The sequence below is a fragment of the Delphinapterus leucas genome, chromosome 13 (assembly GCF_059928025.1).
Source record: "Delphinapterus leucas isolate spDelLeu-1000000601 "Yukka" chromosome 13, BTC_Dleu_Yukka2, whole genome shotgun sequence".
NCBI classification, from domain to species: domain Eukaryota; kingdom Metazoa; phylum Chordata; class Mammalia; order Artiodactyla; family Monodontidae; genus Delphinapterus; species Delphinapterus leucas.
The window spans coordinates 48,665,578-48,685,184 of NC_143141.1; the positions used below are offsets into that span (position 1 = coordinate 48,665,578).

The 19,607-nt window shown below is 35.6% G+C and overlaps 1 protein-coding gene across 5 annotated transcripts in view; it reads left to right on the plus strand.

The window, feature by feature from the left end:
- RTN4 (reticulon 4) overlaps positions 1-19,607 on the plus strand; it is a 66,520-nt gene that overhangs the window by 8,536 nt on the left and 38,377 nt on the right. For 3 of the 5 annotated variants that reach the window (XM_089923173.1, XM_089923172.1, XM_022597289.3), the window contains exons 2-3: positions 8,243-8,299; positions 8,987-11,380. The exons of 1 other annotated variant lie outside the window; for it this stretch is intronic. In XM_089923173.1, the coding sequence (XP_089779299.1) occupies positions 8,243-8,299; positions 8,987-11,380 (2,451 nt within the window). The remainder of the gene's footprint in view (positions 1-8,242; positions 8,300-8,986; positions 11,381-19,607) is intronic. One more of the 5 variants, XM_022597290.3, reaches the window with a different exon arrangement.

The window sequence follows — 19,607 nt, forward strand, 5'->3', positions numbered from 1 at the left end:
AGGGTTTTTATCTAGCCTGAAAACCTCTACCTTTTAATTGGGGCCGTTTACTACATTCAGTGTAATTTTTTTTTTTTTTTGGCCATACGCAGGCCTCTCACTGTTGTGGCCTCTCCCGTTTCAGAGCACAGGCTCCGGGCGCGCAGGCTCAGCGGCCATGGCTCACGGGCCCAGCCACCCCACGGCATGCGGGATCCTCCCGGACCGGGGCACCAACCCATGTCCCCTGCATCGGCAGGTGGATTCTCAACCACTGCGCCACCAGGGAAGCCCCCAGTGTAATTATTAATATGATTCACTTAAGTCTGTTTAAGTCTGTGGCGTGTGGGATCCTCCATTGCGGTGCGTGGGCTTCTCTCTAGTTGTGGCGTGTGGGTTTAGTTGCCCCACAGCATGTGGGATCTTAGTATCCCCACCAGGGATTGAACCAGCGTCCCCTGCATTGTAAGATGGATTCTTAACCACTGGACCACCAGGGAAGTCCCCATTTAAGTCTCTTTTCTCTTTGTCCCATCTGCTTCTGTTTTTTTTGTACTTCTACATATTCCTTCCATCCTTTGTGCTTTTATTGTCATACATTTTACTTCTACATATATTATTATATATTGTAATTATTTAAGCTTCAAAAGTCAGTTGTTCTTTTTTTTTTATTCCTAGGTATTTTATTCTTTTTGTTGCAGTGGTAAATGGGAGTGCTTCCTTAATTTCTCTTTCAGATTTTTCATCATTAGTGTATAGGAATGCCAGAGATTTCTGTGCATTAATTTTGTATCCTGCTACTTTACCAAATTCATTGATTAGCTCTAGTAGTTTTCTGGTAGCATCTTTAGGATTCTCTATGTATAGTATGTCATCTGCAAACAGTGACAGTTTTACTTCTTTCCAAATTTGTATACCTTCAAAAGTCAATTATTCTTGAAGGAAATTAAGGTATGAGAATACTTTTATCTACTCATATATTTACCATTTCTTTAAAGAACTTAGGGAATGAGAATATTTTGTATCTACACATACATTTGCCATTTCTGCCCTTCATTCCTTCATGAAGATTTGGGTTTCTGTCAGGCATCTTTTTCCTTCATTGTGAAGAACTTCATTTAACATTTCTTATTGTGCAGGTCCCTTGGTGATGATTTCTTTCAGCTTTTGTTTTCAGCTTTTGTTTGTCTGTTAATATCTTAATTGAGCTTTACTTTTGAAGGATTTTTTGATGAATACAGTCAATTTTGTTATTTGTGGTGGTTATGGTCTATAAAGTCACAGAAAATACTGAATTAGCAGATACTGAATCATTGTGCCTAGGGGAAATACAGGGTTAGGTTCCTGTGAACCTTTAGTCATAACATTTTTGTTACTCGTCAGTATATAACTTTGTTTTAAGTGTGTTTCTATTTAAAGAAACACATTATTTGATATATATTGTAGACTCATTAACATTGAACTCATGGCTAACAGAACTGTAACTCATGTCTGAATGAACCTTATCTAACACACGTGTTTCCTCTGTAAGGTACATCATAGCCTTCTGCTGTTAAGAACACTAGACAGCACTTCAGCATTGTGCTTAGGGGCCATATCAGAATACCAACAGAAAGTACAGAAATGCAAACAGTAGGGCACTAAATAGACTGCTAAAAGAATACTTGTTTACTGTATGTGAGCTGAAACAAGAAGGAATAGGGTTGCCTTGTTTGACCTCACCTGGCAACATATGTTGGGGGACTGGAATGTATGGCTCTTCTGCATGTGCCTGCTGCTGTAAGTACTGATTTTGGGTTTATCAATTTAGTGAGTAGGCCAGTTGGCAAATTAAGGAATCAGATTATGAGGGTTGACTGCATGCAATTCTAGGTTTGCAGTTATTTTCATCATTTTAAAGAATGTTTTATTATCTTTTGGATTGCGTTGTTTCCAGTGAGAGGTCAGGTCATTCTTATTGTTTACCTGCCTTTTCCCTCTGTTTTTAAGATTTTTCTCTGTCTTTGGTTTTCAGCAGTTTGGCTTCTACAGTGTAGTTCTTTGTGGTTTTGTGTTTATCCTGCTTGTGGTTCATTGAGCTTCTTGGATCTGTGGGCTGGTATTTTCTATCACTATTTTCAAATTTTAGGCTGTTATATCTTAAAACTTTTTTTTCCTGTTTCAGTCATTATTGTCTTTGGGGGGACTCCAGTTATGTATGCATTAACTGCTTGATTATCTCATAGGTCATTGAGACTGTTCATTTTTTCCCCCCAGCTTTTTGTTCTTCATGCTGTGCTTCAGTTTAGATATTTTCTTTCTGTTGCTCTTTAAGTTTATTGATCTTTTCTTCTCCATTGTCCAATCTACTTTGAAGCTCATCTGGTGAAATTTTCTTTAGATTAATGTAATTTTCAGTTACAGCATTTCCATTTGGTTCTTTTTCTAGCCCATGTTTTTCTACCAAGACTCTCTGTTCACTCATTATGTCTATCTTTTACTTTACATACTTAGGAATTTTTGAAAGCTGTTTAAATTTCCATTTTAATATTCATTAATCCAACATTTACACTATTTCTTTTTGTTTATATAGGCTGTTTTTTCTTATTTATGCTCAAATTTTCTTCTTTTCACGTCCAGTAGTTTTTTATTTTATACTGCTTGTCATGGATGTGGTGATAGTTTTGTTCTGGAAGGCAATTGATTTGCTGGCAAATCACCTTGATCTTTTTTAAGTCTTGATTTTAAAGTTAGGGTGGGTCTAGAGCAGTGGCTGGCTGACTTTTTCTTTAAGGGCAAAGTAGTAAATATTTTAGGCTTGTGGGTCATACAGGTTCTATCTAACTACTCATCTTTGCCATTATAATGCAGAAGTAGCCATAGACAATACATCACATGAATGGACATGACTTTCTCCCAATACAACTTTGGCCCATGAGCCATGTTTTGCTGACTCTTGGTCTAGAGTACCCCTTACTTTAGGGTTATAGTAGTCCCACTCTTAAGGTGTACCTTTTCTGGAATCTCACTTTTATGCTTGGGGTGTTTATGAGATCTCTCCACTCTGACTGGCCAGAACTTTAGGTCAGGTCTTCCAGAACAGTCTGGCCTCCAGAATATCCATTCAGCTCACAACTCTATCATAGATTTGTCTGCTGGGTCTTGGTAAGTCTTGTGATCTATATGTGCAGCATTGTATTCAGCCAGATGTTTAAAGGGAACATCTATCTAGATTTCTGGAGCACCTTTTCTTTGAAGCTTTCCTTTGTATGTCACCCTGCCCCACAAATCCCAGACAACTCAACAGCTTCCTCTGCTCAGCAAGAGCACAGTATCCTTGGGCTCCTCTGCCATGTGCTGTTGACAGAAAGTGCTTTCAGATGGAAAGCCAGGGCATTCCTCTGGTGTGCTTCCCTCTTCTCAGGAATTACACTTCTGCCTGTGGTCCAGTGTCTCAGGACAGTTGCTTCACATATTTTGCCCAGTTTTATAGTTGTTTATGTTGGAAGGGTTAGTGTGATAAAATTACTTTCATGGCTAGAAGCAGAGGTTCTTCTCTATGATTTTAAAGTGCAGTTTATTTTTCTTGTTTTATAAATTAGATATGATTTTACTGACCACTTACTTTTTTTTTTAAGTTTATTTTTTTATTTACGTTTGGCCACGTTGGGTCTTTGTTGCTGCGTGTGGGCTTTCTCTAGTTGCGGCGAGTGGGTGCTACTCTTCGTTGTGGTGCGCGGGCTTCTCATTGCGGTGGCTTTTCTTGTTGCAGAGCATGGGCTCTAGGCACGCGGGCTTCAGTAGCTGTGGCTCGCGGGCTCTAGAGCACAGGCTCAGTAGTTGTGGCCCATGGGCTTAGTTGCCTCGGGGCATGTGGGATCTTCCCGGACCAGGGCTGGAACCCGTGTCCCCTGCATTGGCAGGCAGATTCTTAACCACAGCGCCACCAGGGAAGCCCTGACCACTTATACTTTTGGTTGATAAACAGGTTTTGAAATGAACGTGTCAAGGAAAATACTCAGTATAAGAGTGTGTGGACATTGGTGAGATTGTGATAGCATATATATTTTTTTTGAATTGACCAGTAATAAATTCAAAACTGATAATGCCATTTTTACTTTCTTGAAAAGTGATTTACTAAAAAAAAAAAAAAATTTCTCCAGTGAACTTTAATTTTGCAACTGCTTCTTGTGTGGTGGAAGTAATTAGCGTTCACAGTTTGTAGCCCTGAGGCAGTTAATGGAAACTTATATTCTAGTTTTAGGCTTAGGTAAGGAAAAGAATCTAGCATTAGGGCCAACATGAGGAATAGATCATTTGGAAATCTTTCATACTGTCATTATAAGCAGTTAGTGATTCTATTCATTTTACTGAGGGTAATGAAATAAATATATATATGATTATAGTTTAAATTATTTTCTAGCTTTGTCATTAACTAAGCTATGTGACTTTGAATAAGTTGCTTTATTCTCTGAGCTTAGGTACCTGGAAATGTAGAGGATTAACAAAAATAAGGTAAGAATGAGTAGGTTTTACAAAGAGAGTTAGTGAGGCTGAATATGGTGAATTTGAGCATTAGTGGATGTCAGCATTCTTATGCAAGAGGGGGAAGCATGGGTTTGGTTAGGAAGAAGTTTATTTTGTTAGCATAGATGACATGTAAGGAGATGTTGAGATAAGCTTAGACAGTTAAATTGGGGCCATATAGTGCAGGGCCTTATATATCTGACTAAGAATTTTTGGTGTAATTCAGTATGTAACTGGGAGCTTTTAAATGTTTTCGAGCAAGAAAAATGTATAGAATTGTCCTTTTTGATGGCTGTAGAGGAGAGATGTAATAGGAGAGTTCTGGCTTCCCTTTTGCCTATTCAGTGAAAACTTGTTTTTTTTTTGTAATATGACATTATGTTTTTACTTAGTGTGGATATATATAATTAAGTCCTTAATATTTATTGTTTCTTCTGGCTGTCTGTTCAAATAGTACAAATGAGATTGATGATTAAGGTTTTAATTTCATTCAGTAGTTAGAATTTGGCATTATGAGTAGATCATAGAAAGAAGGGGAGTTGTTTACCGTTTTTGTAAGCCCAGTAATGTAAGTGTATGTGTAACATATCTCAGCAATTCAGAACATTTTATTTTTTACTTAATATAGCATCCCTTATTATAAAATAGTTTATTCACTTGTGAAAGTGAGGGTCTTGCAGAAAAAGGAAGATGAAAATCAGTAATTCTTTTTCAGAACAGGAAATAGATAATTTTTAGGTGTTTTAGCCTTAGAATTTGGTAGCTTTTGTGATATATAAGTATTGTTGATCAAAATTTTCTTTTGACATCGTTAATTTTATTAGTCATTTTCAAATTCTAAATTTATATAGTAAAGTCTAGAAAAGAAGTACTGCAGAGCAGTTAAAGGAAAGAGCATGGACTGGTAAACTATGGATTCAGTCTCAGATCCATCACTTTTTTTAGTTTTGTGTCTCTGGGGAAGTTACTTAGCCTTTTTATGCCTCTCTTTCCTCATCTGTGAAATCAAGATAACAGTAGTACCTATTTTACAGGGTGGTTTTGAGTATTAAAAGACCATGTGGGGCTTCCCTGGTGGCGCAGTGGTTGAGACTCTGCCTGCCGATGCAGGGGACACGGGTTCGTGCCCCGGTCCGGGAAGATCCCACATGCCGCGGAGTGGCTAGGCTCGTGAGCCGTGGCCGCTGAGCCTGCGCGTCCGGAGCCTGTGCTCCGCAACGAGAGAGGCCACAACAGTGAGAGGCCCGCGTACAACAACAACAACAACAACAACAACAAAAAACCATATGAAATCAATGTGCCTGGCCATCGTTAACATCTCTATAAATGTTGTTATATGGTGAAGTAAAAGCAAACAATCAGTCAAATATTTTGGATAATTACAGGGTATTTGCTGGGTGACTGTTTATCTTGTTTCAGGAGCTCAAATTTATGGGGCTGATAAAGTAGGAATACGTAATTTATTATTGCACTCGTGCATAGGAGTGCACATGAACTTGGGAGTTAGACCTCTTCAAATCCTGGCTCTCTGGCCTCCTAGCTCTGTGACCTAGGGCAAATTGTTTCTTTTTTCCCCTTCCCTCCCTCACAACATTTTGAGGTAGTTACTCTTATTTGGCAAATGAGGAAATGAAGCACAGAAAGGCTAAGTAGTAACTTTCTCAGGGTTACACATTTATATTTTGTAATATGTGATGGATCTGGGGTTTGGACCCAGGCAATTTGATCCCATGATTCATGATGGGCCTTAGTAGGAGTCCCTGAGCAACTCTCTTCTTCTTGAAGGCAAAATGGTAATGACTTCTTCTGGATTTTTTTCTAAGTGCTTTTAGAAATGGAATACTTGTTTTGTGGCTAATTTTGGATTGAGTCTCATTTTACAAAATGAGGATTTTTTTTTTTTTGGAAATTTGTGAATATTTCAACTACCAATTTATAAACTTTCTCACTTGACCAAGTGTCAGAATATAGTTTTTATTATAAGAGATATTCTGGTATTAGATACGCATAAGGATATATTTTTTAAAAATACTTCAAAATTTTGGCACAGTTTTAGATATAGTTTGGTTTCCCTCTGATTTTAACATGTTTCTAGTTCACTTTACAAGTAAACTGTCTCTAAATTAGTTGGCTTTTAACTATATTGTCTAGATGAAAAAGACAACCATTTTGTTAAGAATTTGCTTCCTTTTATTTAGGTGGAGCAGCTGTGTAATTATTTGGTTCTGCTCTTTCTCGGTTTGTACAACATTAAAATTCATTATTTTAGCTGAAAGGAATTTTCAAATTGTCATTTTACAAATGAGAACTGTGTAATTTAACTAAGATTACATAACAAGTCATCTTTAAAAAGTGTGTACACATATGTGTACATTTTATAAAATCTCATAAGGCAGTGTGTCTTACTGGTTTGGATGAGGGGCCCATTCAACCTGTTGTTCTAGGTTATAGGAGACTCTTTTAAATGGATTTCCCCTCTCCACCCCATCTAAGAATCCTTTAGATATGACATCATACCTAGTATGAATTTAAAATTTATGTGACATTATGAATTTAACTCTCCTACTCATCAAAAGGAATACCCTTGGAAGACAAGTTCCATGTTCATGATAGCCACATCTCTGATTTCTTTTTTTTTCTATTAATCAGCCTTGTCTAGCTTGTTCTTCCAGATAGAAGTGTCCAAATTTATTAGGTCCTCTACACTAAAGGAATACCTCCTGTCATCTCTCAGACTGTTTCACATTGTCTTTTGCTAGAGCCCTTTCTCTAGTATAAACCACAGAAGATCTTTAGCTCAAGATCTCCCAACTGCAGGTATAAAATGACATTGTACAAGGTTAATATACCAATATATAGTGTATTAGTTGACTTGGGCTTCTATACCAAAATACCATAGACTAGGTGGCTTAAACAACAGAAATTTATTTCTTACAGTTCTGAAGGCTGGGAAGTCTAAGATCAAAATGTGGGCAAGTTAGGTTTCATTCTGAGGCCTCTTTTCTTGGCTTATAGGTTGCTGCCTTCTGTGTGCTCACGTGACCTCTTCCTGTGACCATGGTCCCACCCTTATGACGTTCTATATTCCTAATTACTTCCGAAAGTCCCCATCTCCAAACACAACACATTGAACCTTAGGGCTTGAACATAATGAATTTTAGGGGAAACACAAACATTCAATTTATAACATACAGCATATATTGGTTAAGAAAGTGAGCTCTGGAGTTGAATTGTCTGAGTCTCACTACTTATCTATTGAGTGAGTTACTTGTCTATCACTTTTTTTTTTTTAATCTGTTAAATGAGATATTAACAGCAACACTTGTAACATTAGAGTTGTAAGGAGTAAAATGAGTTCTTGCATCATGTAAATCACTTAGAATAACAAGTAGAGAATATACATGATTTTCTGAAAGTGTTCTAAATTGAACATATACCAGTAAAAAAAGATAAGAAGATGAGTATATTCAAGCCACTTTGGTTCATGCAGTTTCTTTAACATAAACATGTTTTTGCCTCTTGAAAAATGATAGGTTCTATAGATATCATTTAATCAATTTTATAGTATATATTATAATTTAATCTGGGTTAATGGTACTACTAATGGTACTACTTTTTCCTTTCCATCATGGCTTTTTCTCTGTAGATAAAGTTTTGTGTTAACTCATTACAAGCTGAACCCCTTGCTTGTTCCTCTTTAGTCTCCTTCCAACTCTGTCTTTATTTCTGCTGAGGTTATATTCTATTTGTTTTTCAGATGAGACACTTTTTGCTCTTCCTGCTGCATCTGAGCCTGTGATACACTCCTCTGCAGGCAAGTTCTTTCTGCTAGCCTTTTATCCTCTGTGTATTCTAACTTTAATTCTTTAGTTATGTTCACTCTATGCTTAGTAGTTTGAATTTACTAAAAATAAGCATGGTTCCAAGAATGTTTATCTACTGACCAAGTTGAAATTTGCATTTTATATGCAGTGTCCAAGAGAGAAATGGGCAGAAACCTGATTAATAATTGGAAATGTGTAAGGAATTCTTGGCCCCTTGATTTATGTTTATATATTGACTAGTCATTTTTTCCAAATACAGTTTATTTGCTTATAGCTGACAGGCTTTCATAGAAAAGAATGTCAGCCTATGACAGTTAATTATCCAGTGCCCTTTCTTTCTTATGCTGTCAAACTCTCTTCTCAAATCCTCATTTCTTCCTCTGAGACTAGTTAGAAGTAGCTTTTCTCAGTTAATTGTACGTGAGGATTTTCTCAAAGACTTGATGTCTTTGCATAGTATATAATAGCTTCTGTAGCCATGCACATGTTTTTTGACAGTAGCTTTAATTTTTCAATTATGATTCAGTCTACTTGATTATTATTTATTAACTAAATGTTATTAGCATTTTAGTTAACAGTAAGTCTTTACTAACAGTATTTTTGAATCTGTCATAAAACTTGCATTAAATCTGAGAACACTGGCATTCTCTAACTTTCCTTTCTGTCCATGGTCACAGAAAAAATTATGGATTTGAAGGAGCAGCCAGGTAACACTGTTTCTGCTGGTCAAGAGGATTTTCCATCTGTCCTGCTTGAAACTGCTGCTTCTCTTCCTTCTTTAGCTCCTCTCTCAGCTGCTTCTTTTAAAGAACATGAATACCTTGGTAATTTACCAGCAGTACTACCTACGGAAGGAACACTTCGAGAAATTTCAGATGAAGCTTCTAAAGAATTCTCAGAGAAGGCAAAAAAACCATTTGTAGACATTGATTTACCAGAGTTTTCAGAATTGGAATACTCAGAAATGGGATCATCATTCAGTGGCTCTCCAAGAGCAGAATCTGCCATAACAGTAGCAAATCCTAGGGAAGAAATAATTGTGAAGAATAAAGATGAAGAAGAGGACTTAGTTAGTAATAACATCCTTCGTACTCAGCAAGAGTTACCGATAGTCCTTAGCAAATCAGTTAAAGAAGAGGATAGAGTTATGTCTCCAGAAAAAACAAAAGACAGTTTTACTGAAAAGGGAATTGTAGCAGAAGCTCCTGTGAGGGAGGAATATGCAGACTTCAAACCATTTGAGCAAGTATGGGAAGTAAAAGATACTTATAAGCAAGATAGTGATGTTTTGGCTGCTGGAGGTAATATAGAGAGCAAATTGGAAGGTAAAGTGGATACGGAACGTTTTTCAGATAGCCTTGAACAAACAAATCGTGAAAAAGATAGTGAAAGTAGTAATGATGATACTTCATTTCCTAGTACACCAGAAGCTATAAAAGATGGTTCAGGAGCATATATCACATGTGCTCCCTTTAACCCTTCAGCAAACATTTTTCCCTTGTTGGAAGATCATACTTCAGAAAATAAGACAGATGAAAAAAAAATAGAAGAAAAAAAGGCCCAAATTGTAACAGAGAAGAATGCTAGTGCCAAAACATCAAACCCTTTCCTTGTGGCAACACAGGATTCTAAGACAGATTATGACACAACAGATCATTTATCAGAGGTGACTGAGGAAGTAGTGGCAAACATGCATGAAGGTCTAACCCCAGATTTAGTACAGGAAGCATGTGAAAGTGAATTGAGTGAAGCTACAGGTACAAAAATTGCCTTTGAAACAAAAATGGACTTGGTTCAAACTTCAGAAGCTATGCAGGAGTCACTTTACCCTGTAGCACAGCTTTGCCCATCCTTTGAAGAATCTGAAGCTACTCCTTCACCAGTTTTGCCTGACATTGTCATGGAAGCACCATTAAATTCTATAGTTCCTAGTGCTGGTGCTTCTGCAGTGCAGCTCAGTTCATCACCATTAGAAGCTCCTCCTTCGGTTAATTATGAAAGCATAAAACTTGAGCCTGAAAATCCCCCACCATATGAAGAGGCCATGAATGTATCACTAAAAAAAGTATCAGGAATGAATGAAGAAATTAAAGAGGCTGAAAGTATTAGTGTAGCTGTTCAAGAAACAGAAGCTCCTTATATATCTATTGCATGTGATTTAATTAAAGAAACAAAGCTCTCTACTGAACCAACTCCAGATTTCTCTAGTTATTCAGAAATAGCAAAAGTTGCACAGCTGGTGCCCACTCATTCTGAGCTAGTTGAAGATTCCTCACCTGATTCTGAACCAGTTGACTTATTTAGTGATGATTCAATTCCTGAAGTTCCACAAAAACAAGATGAAGCTGTGATACTTGTAAAAGAAAATCTCATCGAAACTTCATCTGAATCAATGATAGAACATGAAAATAAGGAGAAACTTAGTGCTTCACCACCACCTGAGGGGGGAAAGCCGTATTTGGAATCTTTTCAGCCCAATTTAGGTACCACAAAAGATACCTTATCATCTAATGAAGTTTCAACATTGATCCAAAAGGAGAAAATTCCTTTGCAGATGGAGGAGCTCAATACTGCAGTTTATTCAAATGATGGCTTATATATTGCTAAGGAAGCAAAAATAAGAGAGAGTGAAACATTTTCAGATTCATCTCCAATTGAGATTATAGATGAGTTTCCTACATTTGTCAGTTCTAAAACAGATTATTCTACATTAGCCAGGGAATACAGTGACCTAGAAATATCCTACAAAAGTGAAGTTGCTAGTGTCCAGGATGGAGCTGGGTCTTTGCCTTGCTCAGAATTACCCCATGAAGTTTCTGTCAAGAGTGTACAGCCTAAAGATGAAGAAAAAGTTCATGTCCCAGATGAATTCTCCAAAGATAGGGCTGATATTTCAAAGGTGCCCTTACTGCCTCCAGATGTTTCTGCTTTGGATGCTCAAACAGGGATAGGCAGTATAGTTAAACCCAAAGTTCTTGTGAAAGAAGCTGAGAAAAAACTTCCTTCTGGTACAGAAAAAGAGCACAGACCACCATCTGCTATGTTTTCAGCAGAGCTGAGTAAAACTTCAGGTAATCAATCCATACCTTATTTTGTGCTTTCTTGCCACCTTTTGACCTATGGAACATTCCACTACATTTTGTGTAGTATGTTACATTTATAGTGTCTGATATATCACATTGATAAGAATTCTTTTTACTGTCTCAGTTTAAGATTTTAGTGCTTTTTCTAGCCCTCTTGCACTCATCACGCACCCTTGCTCTTAGCTTTTCCACACAATTATTTGTTGGTCATTTTTATGCACCATGGAACTAGAAAAAACTTTTTTTAGAATTGGCTTCAGTGTCTGTTCCCTTCTTTTGCTTTAGTGTTTCCTGATAGCATGAAGAGCAAGAGGTATTAAAACAAAATATTTTCAGATGTGTTTACTTTTGTTTTCCCAGAAATATCTTCATTTAAAAATTTTGACGAAAGAACATTTCTGTTACCTGTTTCTGATCTTTCAATATAATGCAATAATTTCCAGTAAAAGGTATAAAGTTAAGCATATTGAGTATTAGACGTTTTCTTGAAAAGTATAAATTGAGGTATGCTATTTTTAATTCTCCTGAAAAGTACTAATTCTCATTTTTTCTTTTGACTCTACACTTCCCACATATCTGATTTGTGTAAAGTGATTTGTACATGTGTTTTTTATTTAGCATTCTAATTTAGATGATTACTGTGTATTTACTGAATATACTTATGCATTGGAGATAGGTAGTACTGGTGGCAGAGACCAGTTTAGAGTTGCTGTAATTGAAGAAAGAGGAAATTATGAACGTAAGGCAATGGGATGAGCATGGAGACATAGTACTTAGTGTTTGATTGGAATTGGACCTGAAGGTTAAGGGGAGGAGTTAAAGCTTACTCTAGGAAACCTGGGTTTCTTGTATGTGCAGATACATGGCAGTATGAGAAACTGAGTTAGGGAACATGAGAAAATAAAGTGGAAGAAAATAAAAAACTCAGTTTTGAATATATTGTAATTAAGGTACCTATGAGACATCCAAGAATGATGGGTATTAAACATGAAGCTCTTGAGAGAGACCTTGACCGTATGTGTGTATTTACCATGGGCTCAGAGATTGTAATTAAAGCCACAGACATCAACTAGGGGGAGCCGAGGGAAGAGGAAGATTTAAAGTTGGAGGAATTGATCAACATTATCAAATACTAGAGAGCTCAGTTAAGATAAGGATTGAGAATTTGTCAGAAGGGAGGGAAGGTGTTATAATGGTAATCCCTATTCTCAGATGGTTAACGATTTTCTGCATCCTTGATTATGATATATTTAGGTGTTTTTAAAAAATTTTCTGATTCTTATTACTGAGTCAGATTCAGTAATTCTGATTCTTATTCTTATTTAAACCTGAAAGTATTGATAAGTATTAAATAATAAATAAAACTTGCTCAGATAATTTATTATCTCCAGTTTGTTTCTCTTGTTTTCTTAAAATGACATTTGTAGGCAGAATTCAATTTTAATTTTGGGAAGAAAGGCTGATTTTGTAAGGGAGATGAGCAAGGTATTATTGATGCAGACATTGATGCCTTATTGATAGTTTTGGATAAAATTTGTTATGAGAAAAATGAATACTAGTCTTCTCCCTTGATAAGGGTATTTTATCAAACTGTATTTTTTTTTTTTTTGACCACGCCATGTGGTTTGTGGGAGCTTAGTTCCCCAACCAGGGATTGAACCCAGGTCACAGCAGTGAAAGCACCGAGGTCTAACTACTGGACCACCAGGGAATTCTGTCAAACTGTATTCTTAACAATGAAATGTAAATACTGGTTTTTCTCAGTTCATAATTATGAACATTCATTCTGTTTTTCCTTTCACTGTACGTCATTATTTAGAGGCCCAGCGTTTCATATATGTTTTTATTTACTTTTAAAAAAATTTGTGGCTAAAGATTTATGCTTTCAGTACCCTGATGGTTTCCATTTTTGTTTAAAATATATTATCACTGGCACTTTAATTTTTCATTTTCCACTCATTTTAAATATAAATATAATTACAATATTCTAATAATTGCTTAAATTTATACTACTAAATACAGACCCAGATAGTGAAACTACTGAAAAGAATAGTTAACTGATAGGCAGCACTACCAGATGACAGCTGAAATCTTTTTCTCAGATGATGCATGGAAGTTCCAGTTTGGCATAGAATGACAGTTTAGGGATATAAGTGTATGATTGGAAGTGGAAGATCATCAACACATACTAAGGGCACAGAGAGGCTGTCTCTACCTTGGAATATTAGGAATGGCTTCACAAAGAGATGCTTCTATAAAAGCTACAGTTAGCAAATGTGAGTAAACACATAGACCTGTTCATTTATATAAATATAATAAAAGTTTTCCAGATCCTGTTTTGGTATTTTTGGGGCAGGTGGGTATGTGTGGGTATTATGGTCAGTATGTAGAAACTGAAGCTATTCAAGCTATTCACTTGAAGCTAGGGACATAGATGGATTTGAGACTGGCCATGGGTGACTCAGTGAAAAGAAACATTCAGGTTTATTCAGAACTAAACTGAAAGACCAATCTATGCTAAAGGAGGGTTTATGATACATTGGATGCTAAATTTTCTCTGACTGGAATTAAGCAGAATTTTTTTTAAACTTATGGTCTCATTTAGAGAGTTTCTTTTAAAAAAAGGATGATTGCTTTTTTAAAATTAACTTTCATTTGGAAATAAGTTCAAACTTAAAAACAATTGCAAAAATAAAAGTAGTACAAAGAATGTCTTATACTCTTCATCTAAATTTACCTACTAACATTTCTCCATTTACATTATTATTTATGATCTCTCTTTTTATAGATAACTAGACTATGGATACGTAGATACAGTATATCCTTTTTTTCCTGAACCATTTGAGACTAAGTTATATACATTCTGTTTTACCCCTAAATAGTTTAAAAAGGGATATTCTCTTACATAACCTCAGTACAGCTATTAACTTTCTAAATTTTACATTCATTCAATACTTTTTTCTAATCTACCATCCATATTCTAGTTGTGTTAGTTGACCTAATAATGTTCTTTGTAGTGTCCTGTACTACAAGATCCAGTCTAGTGCCAGGTTTTGCATTTAGTTATGTTACCTTTGGCTCCTTTAATCTGGGACATTTCCAGTCTTTATCTCTTACGATTGTAACATTTTTAAAGAACACAGGCCCTTTCCCTTCTTCCTTTTTAATAGAAAGTTCCTTGTTTTGCGTTTTGTCTAATGTTTCTTAGTGATTAGATTGAGTTTGTGGATTCATGGCCAAAATGAAGATAATGCAGTGCCCCTCTCATAGCAATCTGGAGGTACCTACTATTCATCAGTCCCTCATTGATGAGGTTTAATTTACACCATCTGGTCAAGGTGGTTCCTGATTTCCTTATTGTATAATTACTATCTTTCTTCCTTCCTGACAACTAATAAGCAGTCTGATGGGTGACACTTCAAGACCATGTAAATATCCTGCCCTCCGTCAAAATTCCCTCCCTAGATTTAGTATCTATTGATGATTCTTGATTGATTTATTCTTTACCATTAAGTTTGCAAAAGATGATTTTTCTGTTCTAATACTTCCTCCACATTTATCAATCAACCCTGGCATTCTAAGCAAGAGCTCTCCTTTTCCATTAATTAACTATTTAATTATCAGTATGGATTCATGAATTTCTCTTTTCCCCCCAATGGTTCATAATTCATTACTGTACTTATTTATTTTGGTTGTCAATGGTCACAGATTTGGAGGGCTCCCCTTCAAATTGGCTCAAGGACATGCAGCTGTCCTTTTTTTTTTTTTGAGTGGAGAGGGAAGCACTTCTTACTTTCTAGCATAACGAAATGCTGTAGGCTCATCTTTTGCCCACTCTGTCCCAGCCCTGAAGTCAGCAGTTTCTCCAAGGATCCTTGATTCCTTTCAGTGATCAAGAGCTGGATGCTAATTGTACTTTGCTCCTGTGGGGTCTTTCCATTTTAGCCCTTCCAGTGGACCGAGGTAGGAAATACTTGTATACATACATACAAATAAACATACACATATTTATGAAATCATGTGTTTACATAGATACCTCCAAATCCAAAACATTCCCAGAGGACTATTTCTTTCTTCCCCCATTTCACATTTGTATGTTCCTTCTATAGTGAGAACCTGGCTTCTAACACTACCAGTACATTTATTAATTTGTTTAATCCTTGAGTACATCTAAAATAGTTTTAGAATGTTTTATAATATCATTATAATAAATATAATAAAGGGTTCAGGTTTACTTTTCAAATCCACCTCCCTCAACCCTGCCCAGGTTACTCGGATTAGTTTTATTTTCCCTTTTCCTTCTACCTTCCCCCATCTTCAGTGTGGTTATAATACAAATTTGAAATAAAGTTAGATTTGTTTCAGTTTGCTTTCAGTTTTAGGTTTTCTTTCTCTCTATTTAGGACATTTTTAAATTAAGAATTTTGAAAGGCTGAGAAAAGAACCTGAATTCTTTGCATTTTACCTAGAAAGGGGAGACTACCATTTATGGGAAATCTTTTAAGCACCAAGCATTTTCACATAGTCATCTCATTTAGTCTTCACCATAATCTGAAAGAAGGAATCATTTCATGGATGACAAAATCTAAATCTAAGGATGTTACGAAACTTTACCGAGGTTGCATATTATGTAGTAAGCACAGTACTTTTGAGCTTCTATTGTGTTCCAGACATTGGGCTAACTTACTTTTTTAAAAAAATTTTTATTGGAGTATAGTTGATTACAATGTTGTGTTAGTTTCAGGTGTGAAATCAAAGTGAATCAGTTACACATATATCCATTCTTTTTTAGATTCTTTTCCCATATGGGTCACTGCAGAGTATTGAGTAGAATTCCCTGTGCTATACAGTAGGTCCTTATTAGTTATCTATTTTACATATAGTAGTGTGTATATGTCAGTCCCAATCTCTCAATTTATCCCCCCCCTTACACTCTGGTAACCATAAGTTTGTTTTCTACGTCTGTGACTCTATTTCTGTTTTGTAAATAATTTGTACCATTTTATTTTGGTTAGATCACATATAAGCGATATATGATATTTGTCTTTCTCTGTCTGACTTCACTCAGTATGATAATCTCTAGGTCCATCCATGTTTCTGCAAATGGCATTATTTCATCCTTTTTTATGGCTGAGTAATATCCATTGTATATGTGTGCCACATCTTGTTTATCCACTCCTCTGTCGATGGACATTTAGGTTGCTTCCATGTATGGCTATTGTAAATGGTGCTGCAATGAACGTTGGGGGTGCATGTGTCTTTTTGAATTACGGTTTTCTCCGGATATATGCCCAGGAGTGGGATTGCTGGATCATATGTTAGTTCTATATTTATTTTTTTAAGGAACCTACATATTGTTCTCCATAATGGTTGTACCAGTTTACTTTCCCACCAACAGTGTAGGAGGGTTCCCTTTGCTCCACACCCTCCCCAGCATTTATTGTTTGTAGTTTTTTTGATGATGGCCATTCTTACTGGTGTGATGTGATACCTCATTGTAGTTCTGATTTACATTTCTTTAATAATTAGTGTTGTTGATCATCTTTTCATGTGCTTTTTGCCATCTGTATGTCTTCTTTGGAGAAATGTCTATTTAGATCTTCCACCCATTTTTTGATTGTGGTGGTTTTTTTGATGTTGAGCTGCATAAGCTGTTTATATATTTTGGAGATTAATCCTTTGTTGGTTGGTTTGTTTGCAAATATTTTCTCCCATTCTATGGGGTGTCTTTTTGTTTTGTTTATGGTTTCCTTTGCTGTGCAAAAGCCTTTAAGTTTCATTAGGTTCCATTTGTTTATTTTTGTTTTTATTTTCATTAGGAGGTGGATCAAAAAAGATCTTGCTGTGATTTATGTCAGAGAGTGTTCTGCCTATGTTTTCCTCTAAGAGTTTTATAGTTTCTGGCCTCACATTTAGGTCTTTAATCCATCTTGGGTTTATTTTTGTGTATGATGTTAGAGAGTGTTCTCATTTTATTCTTTTACATGTAGCTGTCCAGTTTTCCCAGCACCACTTATTGAAGAGACTGTCTTTTCTGTATATTCTTGCCTCCTTTGTCATAGATTAGTTGACTAACTTTCTTATTTATATTAGTTCTTATCCGATTCCACAAAGGAAATATTTTTTCCGACAAGTGAAGAACTGGGATGAGACCTAGGTTTTGTCCCCTTCACAGTTTTGGAGCAAGCAGTTATTGTCCTAAATAGCAGATGACCAGGGTGCTGCTGCTTTTATTACATACCTATTGTGTTGGGGGCATTAACCAATGCAAGGCATTTTAAAAACATCAGGAACATTGGTTACTGTGTCCATTTTCTCATGGGGTCTTCTATAAGTAGGGATATTAGAATGAGGGTAACCTTCTGTTGCTTCCACGTGGAGACTGAATAACCCTATTGTTATTCAGCTGGACAGCTGCTGTCTTTGTTGTTGGTGGGTCATTGGTGAAGAAAGGTGCTAATGTCTCCCATTGAAACCACTGAGATCTTGACTTAATGATAGTGATTGCTTAATACATGTTTGTTGGTTGCTTGGTTTGCCACTAGTGCACAGAACGTTTTAAGTTCATAATCATAGTATAGATTGTGTTTTGCTGACCTGTTGTAACTTGGTGAGTGAAGTGTAAACCAACCAGAAGTTAATTATTCATTATACTTAAAGTATGTGCTTTCCAGGAATAACCAAATAGTATTGCCATAATAAAGAACTCGCTGAAAAATGGCCCATTTATCTAGGTAAAGAATTAAAAATTATCCTTTGCCAATTTATAGATACTTCTTAAATGTGTTCATGAATAAGAACTTTCTTTTGATGATGTTTATAACTTAAAACATTTTTCTTATATTAATTTTAAAAATTGATTATATAGCTTTTGGGCTTTCTCAGTAAAGCATTATAGATATTAAGTATTTTGTTAAAATACATTTTTAGTGAGCATATATAGGATGCTTCTTGAATATTATTAGTTGGGTTTTGATTAGGACAGTGAGCAGTTAATCTGATGAAAGTAGAAATTTAAGTACCCTGAAAAATAAAAATGTTTAATCTAACACATTGAGTAGAATTACCTTTAACTGGAAGGCTTTGAGTAAATATAAGTGTAGCTAAATTAGAAACTGACTTATTAATAAGGAAATGATTATATTTACTCAAATGTTTGACATTGTCAAATTAGTGTGGATTTATTTAGTGCTTACTGTGGGTCCAATACAGATTGAAAATAAATATGAAATATGAACCTTTATAAAAGATAGATACTGCTACATATAATATGGTTGAAAGAACTTCATCTTGGGCATCTTACACACCTAAGATCTAATCCTGGCTTTATTACCAATTAGCTGTATGACCCTGGGCAGATGTTTTAATCTATTTGAGCTTCAGTTAAATTTAGTAGTCAGAATTTCTCTCAGGGACCTGCTGTCAGTGAAGTCAGGGTAGCAGTACATGAAGCAATCTGAAGTAATATATGCTAATTGTACAAATTTGAGAAGTAGAGAAAAGCATTTAGATGACAAAAAAATTGTAATTGTATTGCCCAGACATAATCATTGCTAATATTTTAGAATATATTCTTCTAGTCTATTTCTATGCATATGGATACTTTATGAATGCAGTGAAAAAAAGTGTTTTTCCAAACTGGGATCATACGTTATATATTGTTTATTGCTTTACAAAATTCGGCAATATATTATATTGCACAATGCCAAAATTTCCATGTCTTTATTTTTCTGCTGTGTGATTATTTAATGTTTAGTGTTCCTTGGTATTGGATATATTATAATTTAATCAGTTCTCTAGGATCCTTAGATTGTCTCCAGTTTTTTAAATTTATAAATAATGCTATTATTAACCTCTTTATGTTTAAATATGTTGTACATATCTCCAAATTACTCTTTTCCATAAATTACTAGAAATAAAACCCTAGGAAATGGGTATGTACATTTTTAAGCGTTTTGACAAAAATTGGCTGTCAGAAAACTTGTACTAATTTTTAAAAATTTTTTATTGGAATATAGTTGCTTTACAACGTTGTGTTAGTTTCTGCTGTACAGCAAAGTGAATCACCTATACGTATACATATATCCCCTCTTTTTTGGATTTCCTTCCCATTTAGGTCACCACAGAGCACTGAGTAGAGTTCCCTGTGCTATACAGTAGGTTCTCATTAGTTATCTATTTTTTACATAGTAGTGTATATATTGTCAATCCCGAT